This window comes from Ochotona princeps, chromosome 25 (genome assembly GCF_030435755.1).
Source record: "Ochotona princeps isolate mOchPri1 chromosome 25, mOchPri1.hap1, whole genome shotgun sequence".
NCBI lineage: Eukaryota > Metazoa > Chordata > Mammalia > Lagomorpha > Ochotonidae > Ochotona > Ochotona princeps.
In genome coordinates, this window is record NC_080856.1 from 21,889,555 (window position 1) to 21,915,336 (window position 25,782).

Sequence of the window (25,782 nt, forward strand, 5' to 3'; positions counted from 1 at the left end):
TTTAATTCTCTAGGCTTATTTGTGCCCAGTTCTTCTATTTCAGAAGTTCGTATATTGGCTACCCCACTTTTCCATCCAGCTCCCTGCTTGTGGCCTGGGAAAGCAGTTGAGGACGACCAAAAGCCTTGGAACCCTGCACCCGCCTGAGAGATCTGAAGAGACTCCTGGCTCCTGATTTTGGATTGGTTCAGCTCCAGTCACTGTGGCTATTTGGGGAGTGAACCAGTGGACATAAGATCTTTCTCCTTGTACCTCCTTCTCTCTGTAAATCTGCCTTTCCAATAATAATTTTAAAAACTTAAAAAAGGGCCCGGCGCCGTGGCCTAGTGGCTAAAGTCCTCGCCTTGAAAGCCCCGGGATCCCATATGGGCGCTGGTTCTAATCCCAGCGGCCCGCTTCCCATCCAGCTCCCTGCTTGTGGCCTGGGAAAGCAGTTGAGGACGGCCCAAAGCTTTGGGACCCTGCACCCACGTGGGAGACCTGGAAGAGGTTCCAGGTTCCCGGCATCGGATCGGCGCGCACCGGCCCGTTGCAGCTCACTTGGGAAGTGAATCATCGGAGGGAAGATCTTCCTCTCTGTCTCTCCTCCTCTGTGTATATCTGGCTGTAATAAAATGAATAAATCTAAAAAAAAAAAAACTTAAAAAAAAGAAATACAAGAAGAGCAAGATGTATCTATGGAGAAAACATGTGTTTCATAAATTTAATCACTTATTTGTGCGTGTGTTATAGTGCTTTTGGCTGGGCATTTGATGCTAATGTATTAACGATGTGCACTAAGTAAAGCATCTTTAAACACATAAAATATAGTGGTTTTAATTTTGCTTGCTGAAGTATATTGATCCACTGGTACATGTTTCTTTTATGTGTATTAGTTGCGGATTACATCATCCTAACCAAAGGCTCAGCAGGAAGCTACCTCCCAGTTCTCCCAGGAACTGTGTGTGTGTGTGTGTGTAGTGACGTTGTAGAGCAAGGCGACTGGAATGACAAGCACCAGCTGCACATGCAAACCCAAGGGCACGTCCCACAGATGCTGTGAGCAAGAGAGACGAGTTACTCTAGGATTCCATTCATCTCCAGTTAAAGAACAGGCACATCTCTTCTACAGAGGACAGGACAGAAATTCCTTCTGGGGCGTCTGTGATCAGGAAACACTGAAAATATTCCTTGTGTTGATGGAAGCTTTCTGTATCTTGAGCTGTGGCTTTGAAATTTAAAATGGAATTAATTGGTGAGAATCGGTGTTGGTAGACCAGTTCTTCCCATCTTACTTGGGGTTTGTGAGCTGCACTGCCTCGTGACAGCCGTGCGGTGGCAGTGTTGTAAACATGACCTGAATGAGTGCTTTAAAAGTAAGTTTCCTCTCTGTCCTGCTAGCAGCCTCTTGGTTTCTGATGGAGTCTTGCATTCTCTTTCTAAGGAATCTCTGCCCCTCACCAACGGCTCCTGTGACTCAGTGGAAGCAGCATCCTAAGGCAAGAGCCGCACAGCGGCAAGACTGGCCCAGTGGAGTATACCCGAGGTCTCTCTAACCCTTCCTCCATCCTTTTTCGGTTCCCTCCAAGCTCGCCCGGAGGCGAAGAACCTTCTGTCCTGTTGCGCGAGTCTGGGCTTTCACGGTCCCATCTTCTCAGAAGCTGAGCAGCAGGAAGACAGAGCCCCTCCGGGAGCTGTTCCCCACGCACTAGCCATCTGTGTCTGAAGCTGACGTGCTCTGGCCTAGGTAGCTCTCCCAGAAAGTGATCAGCCCATGGCCAAGCCATGGGACAGTTAAGAATATCGAGTGCAAAACGGGGCAGGAGCTGTGGCACTGCGCGTAAAGCCACCACCTGCAGCACCGGCATTTCCAAAAGGGGACCAGCTGGTTGTTTGTTGTTTCCAGGCTGCTCCAGTTTTGAATCTAACTCCTGCTAATGGCTGTAGAAGACAAATGCAGTGGATCGTGGCATTCACTGCTGCTTAAAGACACGTAGAATTGTAAGACATTGGGCCCAACACGGTAGCCTAGTGGCTAAAACTCCTCACCTTGAATGCACTGGGATCCCATATGGTCCCCGGTTCTAATCCCAGCGGCCCGCTTCCCATCCAGCTCCCTGCTTGCAGCCTAGGAAAGCAGTGGAGGACAGCCCAAAGCCTTGGGACCCTGCACCTGTATGGGAGACCCGGAAGAGACTCCTGGCTCCTGGCTTTGGATCGGCTCAGCTCCAGTTGTTGCTGCTGTTTGGGGTGTGAATCTCCAGACAGAAGATCTTTCTGTCTCTCCTCCTGTCTGTATATCTGACTTTGCAATAAAAATAAATAAATCTTAAAAAAAAAAAAGAATTGCAAGACATTGTCTGACTGGCCCCACCCACCACAAAATACTTGCCAAAAAGACAAAGCAAGACGTAATAGCTGAAGCTGCTGTTGTAAGAAACATCTAGACCCAACTCTCAAAGGCTTTTTATATTTAAGATGGACAAACTATATATTCAAGAGCTATTTCCTTAAAAGGCGGAGGCAATAAAGAGGAAGAAAAATCAAGTTGTTTGAGGAAATTAACTTTAGAATAGGTCACTGCCTCCGTAATCTAAACAGGTGTGGTGACCTGGCCCGGGCCCAGGCCCCTCAATCAGGCGTTCAGCTACACTGGACACCCTGGAGCCCGTCCAAGCAGCAGTTCCTCCCTCAATCTCCTTTCTCTTAGCGCCCAGTCCGGACGTCACCCACTCTGACCAGCGTTTCCCACAGCACGGCCAGTCCCGCCCTCCTCCGCGATCTTCGTTTGCCTTTATTGTAAAGACCACTCTCCTGATACTGCATTACGCATTTATTCCTTTATTTTTTAATTGCCTCACACTTGCGCTGCAATAAGAGCTTTATGAACTAGCACAGCAGCTCGCTGGTTGGTCTAGGATCTGGACAAATACATCACTTACCCACATCAATGTTGATTCATGAAAGTGCCAGAACTAGTCCAGCCCATCCATGTCAATAGCACAGCGGGACAGAAGTGGGTGAAATGATTAAAAATTGGCCCAGTAACAATTTATGCGTCAGGAAATATTCATATTTGTGTATCATGTGTAATTCATTAACAAAAGAAAATCTCTAGAGACTCAAGTAAATGCAGCTCCTGGAGAATATTCTGGCCGGTGTACGTGCGCCCTGCTTTTCCAGGGAGGTGTGTGATACCACAGCTCCTGCTGCCCTCTGCCACTTTCTCGGGAGCCCTAGCCTACCGGCTGAGCGCACCCTCCCTTTTTCTTAAAATGTATTCTTGTCGCTATTTGATTGGCTGTACGCCCAGATTCTCCTTCTTCATTGGTCTGTCCAGCAGTCTGTCACTCGTAGACCCAAGCAGTCCATTGGTCCCTGGAGCAAACCGCCCACTGCAGGGCATAACCACGAAGAGGAGTTCCCCGCTGACGTCAAAGGCGCACCCGGCCCACATTCCAAAGACTAGGCCGACTCTTCCCTCTGGCCCTGCGTGGTGGGCGGGATAGAGAGCAGAGAAAGACTTCTGATTGGGTCCTGCGGACAAACCGGCATCCGATTGGCCATTGCTCTGGAAGGAGGTGGGGTCGCAGCTGGGTGCTGAAGCAAAGCTGAGAAGCCCAGGCGAGTCTCAAAGTTTGTGTCTGGAGCAGTCGTGGAGCCGGGGGGTTATCGCGAAGGGGTTTTCTTGGGATGGGAGCTCATCTCCTGTCTCGCCTCTGCATACACGTCCTGCTTTAGCTCCTGCGGCCTCCCGCCCGTTCCCCGGGCGCTCTGTGTCCCCCGAGAGCCTCTCAGATCCGGGAGGACGCGGGTTGAGGGGGGCCCTGGTTGGTTTGCCGCTGAGGCGCCGGAGTGAAGGTGTTCTTGCCTCAGTGCGTCGGGGACTCACACACACACACACACACACACACACGCCCCGAGGGAGCGGGATCCTGCGGGTGCCAGGCGGCTCTGCCCTCTCCCCGCCTGCCCTCAGCATCCTCGGCCCTGCGCGATTCGGACCACCATGGAGGTGCTGGAGAGCGGGGAGCAGAGCGTCCTGCAGTGGGACCGCAAGCTGAGCGAGCTGTCAGAGCCCGGGGACAGCGAGGCCCTCATGTACCACACGGTGAGCGCCCGGCACCCCGGGACCTGGGAGCCGGGATGGGAGTTTGGGGGGGAGGGAGGGGGCAGAGGTCCGCAGGTCCTCTCCCGGTGTAGCTTTTCTGTCGAAGCCAACCAAGTCTGGCAGTGGCTCTTCAGCTTACCCTAAGGGTAATAACGCTTTGTATTCCTGTAGCGATTTGTACCTGCCCCATCCCCAGCCTGTTTCTTACCTGTCATATCGTTCCGGATTGCTAACTGTCCTGTAATGCAGGCGTAGGGGTTTGTGTGGAGAATGGCGTGTCGTTGCTTTTTGTGGGACTAGAGAATGCAGCGCTCTCATCCGTCTCATAGTGTCTCTCCTTCTTTTGCTCTCTTATTTACATTGACAACTTTTTTTTAAAAGTACGTGTGTATTGAAAACCTTTCTGCCTATGAGGAGGCAGGCTGCCTTATGTGGTTTCTTGAATTGTGCACCCAAGAAATCAGCTTTCCCTGGCTTAGGAGGAGAGACCAGCAGGGGAGTGTGGAAAATCTGAGGTACTGCATATTTGAAGAAGGCTCTGGGGAAGCGTGGACAGCTCACCGGCTCCTCTGTGCCGCGTTCAGCCATATGCCTCTGTGAAGTCTTAGAGAGAGAGAGAGAGAAAGAGAGAGAGAGAGAGAGAGAGAGAGAGAGAGAGACAGATGCAAGTGAGAAAAGAGAGCCTTGGCTTATTCCCTGTCGAGGTTCTTTTAATGGGGTCAGTACCAGGATATTTGAAACTTTTGCAAAATGGCCTGCAGGCTCCACCTCTCTGGCATTTGCCTCTAGCTGACGTTATTTTGGGAAAAGTGATGAGAGCCTCTTTGCTAACTCCCACCAGAGTGTGTGTGTGCGTGTACCGTGGTTGGGGGTGGCTTGTTTTAAAAGTATAGAGTGGAGGGCTTGGAGGGAGTGATGGTTCATGCAAGGGCAAAAGCCAGATGTTGCGTGTGATCCTGCGGGTTTGCCCAGGGAGCCTGTGCCCAGGAGACTCGGGCTGCCCCAATGCACTTTCTGTAAAGAACTTGGAGCACAGTGGCCTTCAGATAGCTTCCGATTAGTGGGTACCCCACATGTTTCCACTGAGATGGGCTACCTTTTAGCCATGTACGTAGCGAGGGGCAGCTCTTCTCGTGTTCCGAAATGTATGGTTCATTTGCTGTGAAGGTGTCTCAAGGAGCAGTTGTCGTGTCATGGCTTTGGGTGGTCTTTCAGTTGGTGGAATGAATTAGACACAGGTATCGGCCTTGCCCTTCGTGGCTCCCATGGGTTGCTTGCATGTGTGAGCTGACAGGCAGAATCAGAGATGCCGCCTGGGACGGTGGCATCGCCTCCTCAAAGAACAGCGTGGGCTGGCTCTAACGTCCCTATACATGGTTTAGGAATATCGACTGTGGACTTCTCTTGATATTAATAGCTTATTTTCTCTATGATCATGTGATAACATAGTTACATGTGACATTTTCCTTCTACTCCTGTTTTAGAATAAGAAGTGTGATGTTCCCCATGGAGTGATGTGCCTCATTTCTGAACAGGCACTCTCAAATAAAATGCCACTCACCATTGAAACAAACTGTGTATATGAAAAAGTGGTGAGAGAGGGGATTGGGTTTAGTAGCATAGGTTGGATTTGATCACTTGGAAATAAGGAGACTCTGGCAGAGATGTGAAAGCAGAGAGCTTTGCTGTTGGGGATCCAGTTGCAGAGTGATTATTTCCACTGGCCTGTAATGTGGGATGGCCTGACCTCCTGTTGAATTTCCATATGGAAACACAGTGGCCTGAGTATGCATTCACTCAAGGACATTCTTTGTGCTTTCAATTAGTATTTATCGCGTATTTCCATCCGCCAAACACTAGGGATACATAAAAGGACAAAGGCAGACAAAATTGCCTGACTTCCAGTTTATTTTCTTGTATATGTGTGTGCAGGAGAAGATGAACAGTAACTGGGAAATAGAATGAAGAAGTACATGATGTGACACAGCATACAAAATAAGAGCAGTGGAAAACATCAAAGTCAAGCAGGATAAAGAGGGGCTAGAGACTACAAGCTGGAAGGAGGGCAAAATGTGGTATTGAATTCCGTCATCATGGTAGTCTTTCCATAGAAAATGGGGCTCAATGTAGACTTTTTTTTTTTTAAAGATTTTATTATTATTGGAAAGCCGGATATACAGACAGGAGGAGAGACAGAGAGGAAGATCTTCCATCCGATGTTTCACTCCCCAAGTGAGCCGCAATGGGCCGGTGCGCGCCGATCCGAAGCCGGGAACCAGGAACCTCCTCCAGGTCTTCCACACAGGTGCAGGATGCCAAAGCACTGGGCTGTGCTGGACTGCTTTCCCAGGCCACAAGCAGGGAGCTGGATGGGAAGTGGAGCTGCCGGGATTAGAACCGGCGCCCATATGGGATCCCGGGGCGTTCAAGGCGAGGACTTTAGCCACTAGGCCACGCCGCCGGGCCCTTAATGTAGACTTTTAAAAATGTTTATTTATCTGGGAGGCAGAGAGAATGGGAGAAAAGGATGCACACACACACACACACACACACACACACACACATCACTCAGAGCACTTGCTCTCACTCAATGATCTACTCCTCAGATATCTGCGATGGCCAAGGCAGGGTTGGAGTGAAGTGCCTGCTGTACCTGCTGGCTTTCAAGGTCTGTAATAGCTAGAGTCAGGAGTCAGGAATTAAACTCAGGTACTCTAATGTGAGTGCAGACATCTTAGTTTCCTGACAACTAGGCCAGACTGAACAAAGATCTCAAAGAAGTGAGGGTGTTAACAGAGTGCGAAGCCAGAGCAAAGGCTTATGCCTAAAGCAACATCTTGTGTTTGAGAACACCCGTTTTGGGGTGTATTCTTTTCTGTGTAAATGCGGCTTACTTCTGAGACAGTGAGGCCTGTTTGTGGAATGATGCAGTGAAACATTTTTTTAAAGATTTACTTATTTTTATTTGAAGGAGAGAGAGAGAGAGAGAGAGAGAGAGAGAGAGAAAGAGGAAGAAACACTTCCATCCATTGGCATCCATGCCCCAAATGGCTGCAATGGCCAGAGCTGAGCTGAGCCTCTTCTGGGCTACAGCATCCTAAACGCTTTAGGCCATCCTCTGCTGCTTTCCCAGGACATAAGCAGGGATCAAGATCGGAAGTGGAGCAGCTGGGACATGAACGGGCACCCATATGGAATACCGGCATCACAGGGCAGAGGGTTAGTGTGCTGTGCCACTCCAATGCAGTGAAACTTTCCAGGTGTTGTAGGTTGGGGGTTTGACATGGAGAACAGAGCCTGCAGGGACAGTGAGGTACAGATAGATGTTGGGAAGGTGGTAAGAGATGATGAAGTTACTAACTATTCAACATTTGCTCCTGGAAAGAGATACTGCCAGCACGTTCCTGTTCTCTGGGCACACCCATGGAGCTCACGTTTGGTTGGATGTGTTACCGTTACCTTGGAATTCTTACTTTTAAGCGGGAGGGCCTCATATTTTCATTTTTGATTGGGTCCCACGGATTATTTAGCTGGTGCTGCTGTAAGATATTATGTTTAGCGTTTTACAAAAAGTGTGCTATTTTTGTTCCTTTTTAAGATTTTATTTATTTGAGGGGCCAATTTTGCAAAGAAATAAGGAGAAAAAGAGTGAGGATCGATTTTACCCATTGGTTCACTCCCCAAATAGTTGCATTGCACTAGGCTGGAACTGGGAGCCTGGAACTCCATCCTTGTCTCCCATGTGGGTGGCAGGAGCCCAGGAATGCTTTTCCCAGGCACATTAGCAGGGAGCTGGATTGGAAGTGGAGCAACTAGAACTACAATCAGCTGTTGTATGGGATGCTGGTGTCACAGGTGGTAACTTAACCCACCATGACACAACGCTGGTACCAGAATTACAATTTAACCTTATTGCATCTAACAGCCATCTTTATTACTCCAATTTTATGTAAGAAAACCAGGGCTTAATAATTTTGAGCGCCTTTACTAGGGTCTCCTAGCTAACTAGTGGCAAAAATCAAGACTCAAACCCAAATCTGCCTGTTTCCAAAGCCAGAGTTTGTTTTTAAAAGATAAATTTGTTTTGGGCCCAGCACTGTAGCCTAGTGGCTAAAGTTCTAATCCCAGCAGCCTCGCTTTCCATCCAGCTCCCTGCTTGTGGTTTGGGAAAGCAGTCAAGGACGGCCCAAAGCCTTGGGATCCTGCACCCGTGTGGGAGACTTGGAAGAGGCTCCTGGCTTTGGATCAGTGCAGCCCTGGCTGTTGTGGCAGTTTAGGGAGTGAATCAATGGACCGAAGATCTTCTTTTCTGTCTCTCCTTCTCTCTGTGTATCTGATTTTCCAACAAAAAATAATAAAATAAATCTTTTTAAAAAATATTCACTTGTTTTTATTGGAAAGGCAAACTGACAGAGTGAAAGAGAGACAGAGAAAGATCTTCCATCTGTTGAGGTACAATGGCCGGAGTTGAGCCAATCGGAAGCCAGGAGCTGGCAGCTTTTTCTGGGTCTTCCACCTGGATACAGGATCCCAAGATTCAAAGCCAGAATTCTTGCCCATCTTGCATGAATGAGGAATCCTGACTTATAGGAGCCAGTGGAGAGTTTGGAAGAGGGTGATGGGACCCAGAAACAGCTGAGTCCCAAAGGAGCTGATGTCCAAGGCTGGTGTGGCAGCCTCGGGCCTTTCCCCCGTGATCACCCTCATTACTTGAAATAGGGATTTAGTTATCACATGTTTTATTGCTGATTCTGTGCTTTAGCAAACCTGCCAAATAAGCTGTTTTATAAAGATAGAATAATTTTTTTAAAATCTCTGAGGCTGGGATGATGATGTTTTTCAGGAGCCTTCTGGGAGCCGTTAGGAGCCATGCTTTTCTCATTTGGTTGGATAAGGTGGCTTTGGTCCAGGACAGAGTCCTTGAGGAGACAGGTCCAAAGACTACAAAATAATGATGCACATGGTTAGTGAATATGAACACGCTCCTTGGAAATTGAATTAGTAAAGCTCTGAGCTGTTTCCTCCTGCAAGCACCGGCATCCCATGTGGGCACTGTTTCCCATCCTGGCTAATCCACCTTGCCATTCGGCTCCCTCCATGTGGCCTGGGAAAGTAGCCGAGTATGGCCCAAAGCCTTGGGACCCTGTACCCAAGTGGAAGACCGTAGGGAAGTTCGTGGGTCCTGACTTCAGATCGGCTCAGCTTTGGCTGATGCAGTCATTTGGGGACTGAACCAGCAGATGGAAGATCTTTCTGTCTCCTCTTCTCTCTAGAAATATGCCTTTCCAATAAAAATAAATCTTTAAAAAATAGCTTTGGTGAAGAGTATGGAATATTGTTTTAATTCACTGAGTAATCACTGAGGAAGTTGTTGTTTCAAAACAAAGGCTATGGGCCCAGCGGCGTGGCCTAGCGGCTAAAGTCCTCGCCTTGAACGCCCCGGGATCCCATATGGGCGCTGGTTCTAATCCCGGCAGCTCCACTTCCCATCCAGCTCCCTGCTTGTGGCCTGGGAAAGCAGTCGAGGACGGCCCAAAGCTTTGGGACACTGCACCTGCGTAGGAGACCTGGAGGAGGTTCCTGGTTCCTGGTTCCCGGCTTCGGACCGGTGCACACCGGCCTGTTGCGGCTCACTTGGGGAGTGAATCATCGGATGGAAGATCTTCCTCTCTGTCTCTTCTCCTCTCTGTATATCTGACTTTGTAATAAAATGAATAAACCTTTAAAAAAAAATAGGCATGAGACAGCTGAATAGTACCCTATAACCATTTAAAAAAAAAAAAAAACAAAGGCTAAATGCAGTTTCAGAAGACGTCAGACGTGAAAGTGAAGAGTGAAAAGTGAAGCCTGGACGCGGGGCTCGTCTGACTATCACGTTGTGTGTGTGTGTGTGTGTGTGTGTGTATGTATGTGTGTATGTGTGTATGTGTGTATGTGTGTATGTGTGTATGTATGTGCAGATTCTTGCATAAAGAGCAAACAGATCTGTAGTTTATCTTTTCTATACGGACTGTGTCTGGAAGAACATTCAGGAAATGGAAACTGATTGCCTCTGGAAAGGGGACTTGGGAACCTAGAGATTTAGAGAGGGAGGAAGAGGTATAAGTACAATACCTTCAGTGTATTATATTGAGGTACATTCCATAGGGGATCTGGTTTGTGTCCCAGCTGCTCCACTTCCAGTCTGTCTCCCTGCTGGTAAACTGGGAAAGCAGCAGAAGATGAAAGCTCAGGTGGTTGGGTCCTTACCACCTGTGTAGGAGACCAGGTGAGGCTCCTGGCTCTGGCTTCTGCCTGGCCCAGGCCTGGCCTTTGTGACCATTTAGTGGAGTGAACTGGTGGGTTAGAAATCTGTATCTCTCTCTTCCTCCTTCTCTATCTGTGACTCTGACTTTGAAATAAGTAAATCTTTAAAGAAATTCTTAGCACATGTTTAACTCCTGGATATGATTAGAAGATGAAGAATTATAGCTGTAAAACCATTGCAGGTGATTTTCACTTTCATGTCCTTGAGGGTGAAGAGAGCTTCAGGACCACATTAAAGCTGAACCCGGTTCAAGTCAGTGGAGGCCTTGGCTAAAACACTGAGTAAGCAGGAGGCTATGGGGTTTGGGGAATTCCACCTCCAGGCACTGGGATCCCATATGGCTGCCGGTTCATGTCTTGGCTGCCCCATTTCCCATCCAGCTCTCTGCTTGTGGCCTGGGAAAGCAGTAGGGGATGACCCAAAGCCTTGGGTCCCACACCCATGTGGGAGATTTGGAAGAAGCTCCTGGCTCCTGGCTTTGGATAGGCTCAGCTCTGGGCATTGGGGAGTGGCTGTTTGGGGAGTAGACTAGCAGATGGAAGATCTTTCTCTATGTCTTCTTTTCTCTGTCAATCTGCCTTTCCAATCAAAACAAATGAATCCTTATTTATTTTTTTAAAAGCATGCTTAGTTGGAGGAGTCTATAAGGGAAGAGGTTGACAGTGAACTTGAATAATGAATCTCATTGGTAACCATCTCTTATGCCTCAATGCAGCCATTTAGAAAATATTTTATCAACATTTTAAGTGATCATATCCTTTTTAAAGCATACAATGGGAACTGATACCACTGTATTCCTGTAAAACCCATTCTTTACAATTATTTGGTAGTTACACTATCCAGAATTTGTTTCTGCTTGGATCTTACGGTGATGTGACTAATTAGAGACAGTGGTTGGCAGGCAGGGAGTTAAGGGATGTGCAACCAGCTGACATCCAGCTGGGAAGGCTGTGTGGCCTCTGCAGCTTGCACTGATCCAGAGCGCTGGCTGCCCTTCCAGCCAGGCTGCTTTCCTCTTGCTCCAGGTAGGCCCAGAACGTTACGATGATTTCAGTGGGCTACTGAACCCTCGGGTTTGATCTTTCACTTGGCTTCAGCTCCTACTGCTGGTCTCTACCCAGGATTCAGAAGGGGAACCTGGGTTCTCTTTGGTTAAGGATGTCATTGCTTATGGTCACTGACCCCTTTGGAGGCCAGATGAATCAATGGAGTGAATTCTAGCAAAAGATAAAATTGTGAAATCCGACTTAATTCTTCAAGGCCCTCCACGAAAAATTCAACTATCCATAAAGTTTCATGTATTATCCCAAATGGGGATTTATATTTAACACTGATTACTTTGGTGCAAAAGTGAGAATCTCAAAGGGAGAACCTGAAACAGACAGTCAAGAGGGGAGGAAGATTTACGGAACACAGGTCACCCCCTCTGTTCCTCCATTGCCGTGGCCTTTAGGGATAAGGCAGCCCTGCTCCTGTCTGCTGCTTTGTCTGTCATCTCTGATGTCTGCTGTCTTGGGGGAGAGTCCTTGGCCCCAGATTTTATTGTCTTTGGAATTGTTCTCAGTGTTCACACAGGTGACAAGGTGACATGGGCCTCGCAGTTTTGTACTTGTCCTCCTTCTGGAGAGAATCGTGAAAAATAATGTTCTGTGGAAACAGGCAGTTCTGCTCTGGTATTGCTCACGCTGGAGAAACAAAGCCTTGCATTTCCATTGATAATTGGGTTAATTACAGTGTTCCTAGTTGCCAGTAATTACAAACCGGTTCAGATGAGTTGATTTTCATAGGTAAACTATTATGTTGTGTTGCAAGAGGCCTAGAAATCTGGCTTGTTTTTTTTTTTCCCTTTGGCTGACTCAGAACTTTCAGTTTCCTCGTGGCCTTGGTTCCATCTGTGTGCAGTGTTCATCTTCAGCTTGGAGGCATGATGACATGAGCTGCAGGTGTTACATTCAAATTGACATCTTCCAGGGATAGATAAAGGGCACCTCTTCCTTGGGTCCCATCTTCCCCACCTTCTGTTTTTGATGAAAGAAATTTTTCTTAGTAACCCACTAGCTGTTTTTTTTTTTAGAGCTTTATTGATAAAGATTGGGGCATATGATCATTTCTTTTTTTTTTTTTTAAAGATTTATTTTATTTTTATTACAAAGTCAGATATACTGAGAGGAGGAGAGACAGAGAGGAAGTGGAGCCGCCGGGATTAGAACCAGTGGCCATATGGGATCAAGGCGAGGACCTTAGCCACTAGGCCACGCTGCCGAGCCCCATATGATCATTTCTAAACTAATGCGAGAGGTGAGTGGACTGAACCTTCCATAATTAGCTTAGATTAATCACTGGGGAGGGAAGAGGTACTGGAGACTCAACTTGCATGAGCATTGGTAAAACAGCCTGAGTTAACCATTTTTTTCCATTCAAAAGTTGTGCTTGTTTAAAGAAGGTATGTTTGTTTTCTCACAGAGATGAACTATAAAAGGTTGTGTGAAATCCACAATAATTAGCCGTGCGAGCTAAAAGAGTAAACCCAAGTACTATGCCACTTGCACACTTCCAAGAATGTTAATTAGTGTGCTGCCCAGTACCCAAAAAAGGAAGATAATCAAAAGGGAATTAGCCTCCCTGCAAAGCAAGCAGGAGATGTTCGTGGAGGTAAAGGCAGAGTCAGAGCGCTGCAGCCTGACTCACTGTCCTGACTTGTTAACCAGCACATACAGAATAAATTGTATTATCTGGACTCTCGGCTTTCGGGTCAAATACCAGGGCTGGAGGTAGCTGGCTGAGCCTGTACTCATGCTCGCCACGCAAGACAAGAATGACTTGTTCTGTTTGAGGTCCACAGTAGGCAGAAAGCCAAATGCCACCTTTCAAAGAAGCTATTTTTCCAGCTGAAAATGGCTGGCTTTTCAAGCACTGATGAGGCCCCATGTGCCTGCTTGCAGCTTGAACCGCCTGCCTGCCGCAGCCTAGCCTGACGCTAATGTGTCTGCTGTTCTCATGGGAGAAATGACCCTTGGCATCTGGTAGGGTTGAGGCTTAAGGTAGTCGGGCATCTGAACTGCAGCAAGTGAGTGAGTTTGTGACTGGGGGAGTAGTAGTTCTGTCTCCTATTCCTTGCAGAATCGGTAGTAAATGCTGAGACCCACCATCTGAAGCTCTGGTTCTTCCAAATGAAGTTTTTCCTTTTTTTTTTTTTTTTTTTAAGATTTATTCTTTTTTTTTTTTTTTTTTTTTGGAAGAGCAGATTCACAGAGAGAAACAGACACAGAAAGATCTTCCATCCACTGGTTCACTCCCCAAATGGTCTTAACGGCCGGAGCAGAGCTGATCCAAAGCCAGAAGCCAGGAGCCAGGAGCTTCTTCCAGGTCTCCCAGGTGGGTGAAGGTCCCAAGGCTTTGGGCCATCCTTGACTGCTTTCCCAGGCCACAAGCAGAGAGCTGGATGGCAAGCGGGGCAGCCAGGGCACTAACCAGCACCCATGTGGGATATCAGCGCTTAGAGGTGGAGGACTAGCCAATTGAGCCATTTAGCCATCCATCAAATAAAGTTCTAAATGACCTTGATTTTTCTCTGAATTGAACTGTGTAGTTTATCTGTGAAGCACAAGAGAAGTTGTGCTCCATTTTATCCCTTGAGAACAGGTGACATTAATCTTTTCTGTACCCCCATGGTGCTTAGTCAAGTGCAAGATGCTACTACATTTTAATTGCTTCTATTTAATTAGCACTATGAGGAAGTCCTGGCAAACGGGTTGGGTGGTCTTTGTCCTCTTTTGTTAATATATTTTAAAAACAATTGATTATTTTAAATGCTTTTGTAAATTTGTAAGTTCAGTATGATAGTGACATATGTCATCCCGTGTCAAATTTCTTCTTTTTCCTTTTAAGGAATGATGAGAGTGGGTGGGTGGAGAACGGTCCCACCTTTTCCAGGGACTTGAGGCAACATTGCACAAACGGTGGGCTTTCAAACCAGGTCGACTTGGCTGGTCCGTGGGTGACCACGTGCATGTTACTTCAGCTATTTGGATGTCGCTCTTAAAAAAATAAGAATCATTTGTTTGGAAGGCAGAGTGATGGAGACAGAGAAAGAGAATCATGTATCCACTGGCCCACTCCCCAGATGGCAGCAAAGGCGTCGGCTAGTCCACACTGAAGCTAGGAGCCCCAAGGATCATCCACGCTTCTCCACATGGCTGGCCCAAAGGTCCTGTTGTAGGCAGCAGCTGAGCCTGCTGTGCCACAGTGCTGGCACCTGGAGGTCACCCTTCTTCACACATGACTGCCTGACCCTACAAAGACACATTGTTCCATCCTGTTTCTCAAGTCAAATGTCTCCTCTTTAAGGCTGAGGTGTTGCAACCATGGGAGTCTGACATCATTCAGGAAGTGGATGATCCTGTAATTATTTTCTCTCATGCATCTTTATTCCCTCTGTGCCCAGCCTCCACCTTCTGCTATAAACGCAGGGCTCTCTGCCTTGAACACATGCTTGCCAGATGCTCCTTCTTGCTCAGTTTTTCCCCTCTTGTTTACTGCTGCAAGGTCAACAGTGATGGCCCTCGGTGGCTCACTGTCTATTCCGGGATCTCTGTGCTCTGATTCCTGCTGTGGATGATGGGTCCCCCAAACTCTCCCTGACTGCTGGGTCCCACACATTTCTCTGCCCTGTCTGCCTGGTTTCATGGAAATATCTGGCAATACTGACTATGAGGTTGTCACATAACTTGTTTTTGCTCTGGCTTCCGTAACCCTGGCGGGCTTACTTCCCCTTCCTTCCTTGGTTTCCTTACCACCTGGTCCATGTGAGCGTGTTCAGTGGCTGCCTGTCTCTTTTCTCCCTCCACTGCCCTGGACTCCGCAGTGGAATCTCTGCATTTGTGACTGAGGGAAAGCTGGGAATGTTTGGAGTACCACTTAGGGATGCATCTTCCCTGGGAAAGGTCTGGCTTGATCCACCCTCATCTTCCTGCTGTCCTACTCTAACTAGGAAGAGCCTTGGGGCTCTTTGATCTGCTTTATCTCTGCACCCCATTTATCTGGGGGAATATTTAGTGACTCAGTTTTCCCTAGGGCAAACTCTCAGGCGCTGCTGGGTCACATTGCTGGGGCACAGCTGCTTCTGTAGTCAGTGTCACCGTTAGATTCAGGCTGTGTTTTGGCTAGATTTTTTTTTTTTTTTTTTTGCTTATAGTTTGGAGGATGTCCTTGTGGTGTTCTGAGAAGGCATTTCTAATTTTCTCAGCTGTGTGGGAAGATCATTGTGAAAGATTTCATTTAGGTCATGCACTGTGTATTCTGGTGTTTATAACTGCTGTTGGTCTATGTTAGTCGGGTTATGTTGAATTGCCTGCTTTCGAGTTGCTCTAAACTGGTGCAGTTTATTTAAGTTCTCCTGACACAACTGAAGAGCTTTGATTTTTTTTTTTCACTAGTTGAGATGGGTTATTCTGGACCACCCAGATGTCTATGCTTGCTTCTTGTTAGAACTGTACATGGTAGTTCTAGAAAGAGACTTTTTCTCTGCAGGATGAAGCATTTTGATGTGTAAACTCATGGAAATACAATTTACTTCCTATTCCAAGTCTCCAGTTTAACCAACTGTAAAATTCTACATTTGTTTTACATGGTCCCAAAGTCCCATTTCTATTATGTCCTCATGTATCTTGCGCCTACCATTGCAAGTTTCCCATGGTTGAAAACCTGTTATTTAAAACAGCAACAACATTTAGTTGATTACGTATTTCATTTAGAACGGCTCAATTGGCAGGTGTGCTTTCTCATTTTACACTCTCCGTTTTCTCGCTCCAAATTTTGCATAAGAAAAATCCAGACAAAATGAAGATTGAAAAAACAGAGAGGCACAGAAGTAGAAGTAGACTTTTTATTTTTCACATCAGGGAAAAAGAATTTTTTTCAGACTTTTTGGCAAATAAGGGGAGTCTGGGGGGGAAAAAAGCCTACAGTTTCCTAGTTGTCTGAGTGGAAAATCCTGGTTTTTAACTTTTCATATCTTGGAAATGTCTGAATAGTTTTTGTTTAAAGGGAAATTCCTTTTGGCTGAGAAAGAGCTTGCAAGATTCCAACTGATAGGCTGGTGTTTTTAGAAAGCTTGGAGGAAATAGGATTTGTGAGGAAAATACCTTCTCACTGGCCAATGGTATCAGAAATTGAAAACCAAGGTTGTTTTAAAGGTGCAGCCATTAACTCCTTCCCCTCATTTCCTGTCGGTGCATCCTGGGGAAACATCTCTCACAGCTGATCCTTCCTCCACTTTGTTGTATGTTCTAGGCAGGAGGATATACACTCTTGACTCAGTAGAATGAAAAGGAAGATGCGTACACAAATCAGTACACTGTTAACCATTGAATGTATGTTTTGCATTTATGTATGTTTTGCATTTATGGTGTGCTAGAATATTTCTCTAGCAGAGAGCAGAGAAAGATAGATCTGAAGAGGATGATGCCTTTGGAGCACACTTCTTGGAAGGGTGCTGTTTGCAGTACCTGCTGAAGTGTAAGTAGGAGTTCCACAATCAGTGGGAGCAGTAGGTACCGAGTAAGTCTATAGGAATTCATGTAGTCTGGGGACTCCCAATGCATTGTGGGTAGTTTGAGAGTAAGCTGCTATCTAGGGAATTTGGCACAGTGAGATTATGAAAAAATTGGCATGTTCTATGAATATTGGACATTCTTTTATAGGAAAGAAAATGGACGATTTTTGATAAGAGGAGCAAGAGCAGACACATGTTTTAGAAAAGAAACTAGTGGTTGTAAAGGATGGATGGGAGGGCAGACATAATGATGATAGATGACTTGCTTGTTGGCCTTTTTATCTATGACTTGTATGAGATTCCCCTAGGCTCTGAGCACGGAAGAGTAACTGGATGCAAAAGAGGATTGGAAGCTGGACTTGGGGACTGCAAGATCATAGGGTGTGACAGAGGAATATTGGGTACTTCCTGTTCTCTCACTTAACAAACAGGCTAAGTTGATAACATTCCTGTTGGCCTAAGATAAGAATCTATGGAGAGTCAATGAGTGGTGGGGAAGATAATGAATTCAGTGCCAAACATAGTGTTTCTGTTTCTGGAATATTCAGGAGCTGCATGTAAAAGGCAGTTAGAGACTTGGTTCTGGAGTTCTAGAGAAAGTTCTAGATTGGTGATGTCCATGGGAGTGTTGGCAGTCTGGTAGGGGATAAGTGGAGCCTGCAGCCTGTATTAGATAATTCAGAAAGGCCAGAATTAGAGGAGTTTGAGAATGATGGAACTCCAAAGGAGTAGGGGAAGAGAAAACTGCAAATGAAACTTGGGAAGACTCAATAGAAAAAGTGGACAAAATTCTAGAAAAGTCCATCACAGGATCTCAAAGAACAGAGATTTTCTGCAGAGATGTCCAGATAAAGAAAGGCTGAGTGCTCTTCAGCTGACCGCTGGGAGCTTCAAGCCCGAGATGTGAGTTAGCTCACAGCAGTCCTGTGGTACTTACCTGTCTGCGTGGTATCTGACCTCCTGCCTCGGAACTGGCTGCTTGTGTTCACATGAGACAAAGCGTTGCAGAAGTGCAGGAAATGAGAAAAAATAGACATGAAACGAATGAATGAATAAATAAATAGCTACGTATTATATATAGCATTTCTTCCTACTTCTCATATAGTTTGATGAGCCCTCCCTTCTTCAGTCTTCTAACTCCATTATCTATGCATAATTCCATTATCCACTATCCATTATTTTTCCAGGTAGCAAGAAGGACTTTGCATCTGTGTCAGTTGTGGGTCTTAGATTTGAGGATATGCAAGAAGATGGCCCAATGATTCGTTGTAATTATAAGAGTATTAGAATTTACCAAATGACTGCATGGTTGGAGTCCTTTCCTTTCTTTCTACCCTTCTGCCAAGAAAGTATCAGGTGGATTCACTGAATGCTCAAAAGGAGGGTTTTTTTTTTTTCACAGAGACAGAAACAATATTCACAGAGTAGAAAAATGAAGAAAGAAAACCCAAGTTAACTGGCTCCAGCTTTAGACGAAATAGTAGCAAGGGCAGGTGAGGACACATGGTTTTGTAATAAGAATATGATTCTGTGGAAGGAACATTGAAATAAATGATTGTGGCATCAAGGAAAATGTGCAGCCGCACGCAAGTTGAACTTTGCTTGTAGGACCTTCAAGGGGCTCTGCTGGCTCATGTCCCAATCCTTGTCCAACTCCTCCATGTGGCTGTCTCAGGGGGGATGTTCCTTTCATAGCCCTTGAGCCTTCCAAGGACGGTGAGGGGGAGGGCTGCAGAGGGAAGGTCTTCATCCAAATCTGGAGTCAGACACACAAGGCCTGGAGACAGAGGTGGGTAGAGGTGAAGGAGAAGTGTGTTTCCAGGCTGTAAAGGTCGGTCTTTCTCAGCCCAGAGCAGACCAAGCTCCTTTGATGAGACCCATGAATTTAGGGTTTGCTCGAGAGCTAACTGCATGGTGTTATGTGGGATTCAGAAGCCTGGCTGGTTGAGTAGATGATTTTGATTACTTTAGTTCAGTAAGAAAGTGTCTTGGGAGTTGGACATACCTATGTTAAAAAACCTTTTATCTTTTAAACATAGCTTTTCTTTTTTATAGCAGGGCTATGTCTCCAGCAAAATTGGGCAAAGTATAGAGTTCCCGTGAAAACCCTGCTCCAATACACACACAGCCTCTCTTGTCTCAATGCCTTGCTGTTAGCAAGCTGAGCATATGGGCTCATAAGCTGGGGCTACCTGTGGCCACGTAAGATTTTAACTTTGTCTTGGAAAATTAGTCACAGATAAACTTCTCTTTGTTTTCCAGCCAGAAGAAAGACTGGCCTGGTCTGTAAGAACCTAAGCATGTATGTGTGTGTGCGTGTGAGTGTGTAGGCACACGCACCCTGTTTTTGCTTTATGTTAACAAAAACTAAAATATGATGTGGCATTTTCCCCGTTTTGCAAAGGTGCTGGGCCCTGAGTGGGGAAACACTTTCTTTTAAGCAAAGACCCTGAAGTCCGGCTTTGTAGCTTTTAACTTGTGACTTTAAACTTCTCACCCTGAGATGGTATTAATTTCTGAGGCAATGCTGGGAGTTGTTTTTTGGTTTGTTTTGGGTTTGTCCATTTTCTTTCCAGGGCTCCCCTGCAGCCCATGACCTGCATTTGGGTACAGCAAGAAGGCAGGGTATGTGAGCTGAGGCCAGGATCGAACATGGCTGGAGACAAACCTGTCGCCTTGGCTCCTTGGTAACTTGTTGTGGCTGAAAGTTCCTAATAGCACTAGAAATCTTTAGCTTTAGGTTTGCTGGCATTGAGAGAGGGTGAGAGAGAGAGAGAGAGAGAGAGAGAGAGAGAGAGAGAGAGAGAAAAGAAGTAACTGCCAGAAACTACTTAAGGAGAAACATGATTTGGGCCAAAACCCAATGTTCCCTTTTTGTTTCAATAGACTCTCAGAAGGCAACTAAAATTTAGACTGGTCTCACAGAAAAGGTCAATTGATTGAGTGGATTAAGCATGATGCAGTGCTAGCTTTTTATTTTTTAAGATTGATTGATTTGAAAGATAGGGTGAAAAGAGTGAGAGATCAAACAAAGAGAGCTCTTTTGTCCGTTAATTTGCTGGGGCTGGACCAGGCTGCATCCAGGAGAAGGAACTCCATTTGGGGCTCCTGCATGAATGGCAGGAACTCATGAAAGCTACCTCCCAGGTGCATTAGCAGGCAGCTGGATTGGAAGTGAAAGTGGATTCCATCCCAGGCACTCAGATATGGGATGGGGACATCCCTAGAGGCAGTTTAACCCATTGCACCACAACACCTGCCCCCCCAGCTTGCCTATTCCTACTCTTCCTCTTTCTGTTGTGGCATGCTGGATCTACTACTATCTGGCGTGAGGTTGAAGGTAGCAGAAAGCGTGGGAGTTTTGGAGTGGGCATAGCTTCGTAGCCCACTCAGAAGGATGCATGTTATTTCCTGGGTGCACATGAACACTGCTGACACAGCACTCACAGAAAATGGTGATATCCACATAGCACATTAAAGTCATGTGTGAGGCTAATCCCAGCAGGTGGAATCTTTCTCAGACACTCTGTTGACTCCTGCCAACCTTCTCCCCACTCCCAGTGGTGTGGATGGAGCCAGGGCACTCTCACTGGGAAGCTCTGTAAGTGTGTTCCTTTGTTGTTTGCTCCAACACAGTGCAAGCACCATGAGAGCAGAGACTTTGTTTTAGCCTCGGCAGTGTTTTAAGCTCTCAAAACAGTGACAGGTACATGATGGGTGTCTCGTAAAATGTCTGGTGATGAACTAAACCTGGCCTTACAGTCTGGTGCAACTCTGATTCTCTGTCTTCCTCAGGCTATCGCATCAGGCCTGGATAGAGGATGCATACCACATATGAGGAGAGATCTGGCACCACGGCTGGTACATGATGCTCCTTAGGAGTTACTGAATTTCTGTGCTCCATTTTTCTGCTCTAGTAACTTCAGAGAGAGATCTCAAGGAAACCCATGCTGAATTTTGAACATATGGAAACATTTAATAGATAGCTTAAGGACTCTCTGTTGAGGCCTAATTGTGAAGACATTTAGGGAAAAGGAAATGAAAAGATTCCTTGGTTCCTGGCTGAATTCTTTTGGGCTCACTGCCCAATACTGATTTGCATGAGATCACACTTGAAATTTTCAGTCTCGGAGTTCTGAGAAACTGAAATTTTGGGTCAATTTTGAGGGAGTAAGGTGGTGGCAGGTGTTAGCATTCCTCATGTTGGGAGAGACAAGTCCCAGGGGGAACCCATTCTGTGTCTTTGTGATCCCCACAAAAACCATCTGGACATGGAGTTCATTTGCATGTGTTTTCCCCCTAAAGCAGATTTCTTTCTGGAGCTTGTTGTGATTCATTTTGGGATCCGTTAGCATGAGGAAGCGGGGGGAGGAACTGTGTGTGTGACATGGAGTAGTTGTGCTGGGGCTGCTGCACACACACTTTGGGAAGAAGCTGGGAGTGTGAGTGTGTGTGTGTGTGTGTGTGTGTGTCCTGCGCTTCCCCTAGACCAGCTGTAGAGGGTTGCTGGAAGCTGCAGCCCAGATGTGTCAGCTACATGCTCTTTCTCCGATATGTGGGATATGTAGCCTGAACTGTGTTTAGCCTTGGGCTTTGCAAAGCAGCTGATGATGCAGAGTTCTCTCCGGGAGAGACTTGCCCTTGAGTTCTTGAGAGGCAGGGTGCTAAGTTCTTCTGTGTCTTTCATTTGGCACCCTAATGCTAGCCTTCTGGACATTTGCACATGAGAATGGAGCCTTTTCCATAATATCATTTCATGATTTTGGCGTTTTCAATAGGATTTTGGGAGGGAGCAGTTTGAAAACTGTGCCCAAATCTCTGTCTCCCTTGGAAATCATTGGGTTTCACTCGAATTAATTAATAAAGATTTATTTTATTTATTTGGAAGAAAAAGTTACAGAGAGAGAAAGAGGAAGGAGTGAGAGAGAGAGACGGAGAGAGAGGGAGAGAAAGAAAGAGGTCTCCTGTCGCTGGTTCCCTCCCCAAATGGCCACAATGGCCAAGACTAGACTTGGTCAAAGCCAGAAACCTAAACTCCTTCCAGGTCTCTATATGGGTAGCAGGGGCCCAGGCACTTGGGCCATTCTTCATTGTTTTTCTAAAGCACATTAGTAGGGAGCTGGATTGGAAGTGGAACAGCTGGGGCCTGGTGCAGTAGCCTAGTGGTTAAAGCCCTCACCTTGCATGCGCTGGGGCCCCACATAAGCGTTGGTTTGTGTCGTGGAGGCTCTGCTTCCCATCAGCTCCCTGCTTGTGGGCTGGGAAAGCAGTCGAGGACGGCCCAAAGCCTTGGGACTATGAACCCGTGTGGGAGACCTAGAAGAAGCTCCTGGCTCCTGGCTTCGGATTGGCTCAGATCTGGCCATTACGACACTTGGGGAGTGAACCAGCAGACGGAAGATCTTCCTTTCAGTCTCTCCTCCCCTCAGTACATCTAACTTTCCAATCAAAATAAATCAAATCTTAAAAAAAGAAGAAGAAGAAGAAGTGGAGCAGCTGGGACGTGAACCAGCGCTTACATGGGATGTCAATGTTGCTGGTGGCAGAGCTATCGTACCATAAGGTCAGTCCAGAAAGTTTTATTTTAAGCCAAAGAGAGGAAGCAGTCATTGCTGATAAGGAGATTGATGGTAAAAGAAAGAAAATCCTAAGCTATAGGGCTAGCAAGTTTTAATGAATTATACTTAATGGTTCTTGTGTTGAGATTGTTTACAATTTTGGAGACGTTTTGATGCCTTTGGCCTTTCACTAAGTGCCTTTCATGGGAAAGTTTTGTTCTTTGGTGTTTGCCAAATGAAAGGAAAATATCCTGGTAGGTAGATCTTTCTGCTTATTGCCCTTTTGAGAAACCATCACCTGAGCCAAATTTGATTTTAGAAAAACAAAAAGAAGCGAAAAGTAAGAGCAAAATATCAAGTTGACAAGCATATATCACTTGGCTTGAAAATATAGTAATTTCAACCCTTCATGTGACAAACAAGGAAGTTCAGAGAAGGCCATTCGTAACTGTGTAAAGGTCGACAGGGCTCATGATTTTCCCAACTTTCATTGCGTTACCTTTAGCAGGAAGATCTTGGTCCTCGTGCCTGCAGGATGTGGCCTCCCTGCCAGCCTGGCATTGGCCTCCCTGCCAGAGCAATGTGGGAGGTTTGAAGCAGGCAGGGGAGAGCCAAGGTGTCCTCTGACGTCCCCAACAGAATCTGTTTTAGGTTTTATTGACAAACTCCACCTGAAAAAGAGGCCAGGAAAAGTTTGTGTTTTAGCTGGATACCTTGCTACCCTGAGCAAAGTTGGTCTGTCTGGTGGGAAACAGAAGACATGGGTAAGATGGATATTGAGTGTTCAAGAAGCCATGTGGGGTGAGGGAGGCATTGTGGCACAGTGGGTTAAATCTTCTACATTGTCAGCATCTCCTACTGGTGTCTTAGGTGCACTGCTTCAGACACAACTCCTGCCATTACACCTGGGAAAGCAGTGGAAGATGACCTGAGTACGGGCAGGCACCTGCCATTCCCCAAATGGAGTTCCAACCTTCTGGTGTGGGCCTTGCCCTGCCTCCGTCATTGTGGCCTTTTGGAGAATGAACCTGTGGATAGGTCTCTCTCTTTCTCTCTTTTCTCTCATTCTCTTTTTTTGTCACTTTGCCTTTCAAATAACAGTTTCTGCCAACCACACAGCAACATTTTCCCAAATTTAAAGAATTGCAGACCTGGGAAGACTAGGACATGGATTTTCATCTCACATGGATAGGGCGACTACTTTCTTCCTTCTTACTGTGCTTGGTGTGCCAAAAATGTCAGTTGTACTCTCTGGCACCCCTGGGGTAGTCTGCTCATCCTCTGGTCTGTAAACCATGCCTGGAAAGTGAGTGGGCTTCAAATTGCTTTTATTGGAATGGAGCACAGCAGAGGAATGGGCAGTGTGTGTTTGGGAATCCAAAGGACTGATGGTGCTGTCTCAGGCAAAAGCAGCCAGCCAACAGGCATTACTGGGCTGCCTCCATGTGCAGAACCTGGAATCTGGCCTCCTGGAATGATGACAAGGCTGGGGAAGACTCAGCCGTGCCTGAGGAGGGCAGACCTAGCAGAGCCGACATAACAAAGACACGGGTACAGACACTGAACAAAGTCCATGGCAAACTGGTCTTGGGGGAGTTGGCTCTTTCCACGGATTTGTAAACATCTATTCTTTGGTGGAGGGATAGGTTGTTTAAAAGTGTTAGCTGGCGAGTAAGCAGGTTTTCCTGGTTGGACAGTTTACTCACACATGCCTGAGCCCTGGTGTGTTTTCTTTAGAAGAGCAGCCCAGGAATCAATATTATCTCGGGACTCCTTGCTGTGTGCAAAGGGAGTATTAAGTAAGCCAGCATTCCCCTTGCATTTTCAACTCCAGTCCTCTCCTTATCTCCTCTCTCTAGTTTACCCTCCTTCTCCTGACATTTCCTGTCTGCCCTTGCTTCCTCTATTTAAGATTTCTTCCTTGGGGCCCCAGGCAGTCTGTCTAGTTCTGGACCTTTGTGCTCCAGAATGTCTCTGGAGGGGACATTGACCAGCCTTGTCTTTGGGCCAAAATGAGGACACCGTTATCTCAGAGGCTCCTGTACCCCACTGTGCCACGTATGGACTGTTCGTGGCACAGTCTCTGGTTGTCTTGGTCTGTTCAGGATGCCATAACAAAATGCTATCAACTTAGTGGCTTCAACCACAACATTGTTTCTCACGGATCTGGAAGCAGGGGAGTACAAGATCAGGGTGCTTGCCACTTGCATTTGTGATAAGTACTATCTTCCCATCTTCATATTATGTCCCCACATAGTGGAAAGCCAGTGATTTCTTTATCCTCTTAAGTCCTCTTCTTATAAAGCCACTCTTTCTATCATGAAATTATCATTCTTTTGCCCTTTCTAACTCCAGTTTTCTCCCGAGAACCCTGTCTCCAGATGCTGTGAGGTTGGGGGAGGAGGTGGCAGGTGTTAGGATCTCATTGTTAGATTGCAGGAGAGAGATTGCACTCGGTAGCACTCAGGGTTCACCAGGGTTTTCGTAGGTTCCCAGTTGGCAAATGGCAGTGACCAGGAGAGTGTGATTTTTACTGGAGAAACCCTGGGAAAGTTGAAAACCTCTAGAGTGGAGGTTGCTCAACATGGTCCATGGATGCAGGTGAATGTGGCAGTCTCCAGCAATCTCCAGGGCAGTGTGTCATGTGTGTTAGCATCTTCTATCGTATTTCCAAGATGCACATGGCCCAAGTCATGTGAAAAATCGCTGTGTGGAGCGCATGTCCCTAAAATGGAGGCTGAGAGGGAACAGGTTTGGATGTCTGTATGCAACAGCAACTGCCCCTGTACACTGACCAGGCCACCCATTTTCCTGTTGTGTTCTCAGAGCATTCCCCAGAAGCCCTGCTTCCCGGGGTTGCCCTGCACAAATTGGAATCTCACTGCTGACACTGAGCCGTTCACCAGATGCTGCAGGATGCCTCTGTCCCCAAAACCTAACCCTTTTCAAGGGATGGGGAGAAGAGACAATCCCTATTTTTGGAGAACATATGAAGTGAATAGAGGTCCTCCCTCATAAGCAAGAAAAACAGTCTTTCTAATTAAAGATATTTCATAGTAGTCTCAGGATTATGACTTAGAGTAGACCAAAGTTAAAACTGACTTTTCTGACCATAAATGGAAGGCTTCCCCCAACATTCATTCATGCCTCCCTGATCTAACCCATTGTTTTAGGCTGATTTGAAGAGCAAACATGGACTCTTAAGCGTAAATTCTTGGGGCTGTGACATTCCGTCCCCCATTCCTAGTCCATTTCTCTGGGGCTGGGACATTCC

General features: G+C 46.5%; 1 protein-coding gene across 1 annotated transcript in view; it reads left to right on the forward strand.

Annotated features, from left to right (window-relative positions):
• Nucleotides 1-3,462: 3,462 nt before the first annotated feature.
• The window catches only part of CREB3L2 (cAMP responsive element binding protein 3 like 2), a 109,679-nt gene continuing 87,359 nt past the window's right edge, over nt 3,463-25,782 (forward strand). Inside the window, exon 1 of the mRNA XM_004594380.3 lies at nt 3,463-4,090. Coding sequence (XP_004594437.2) covers nt 3,989-4,090 — 102 coding nt within the window. The 5' untranslated portion in view covers nt 3,463-3,988. The remainder of the gene's footprint in view (nt 4,091-25,782) is intronic.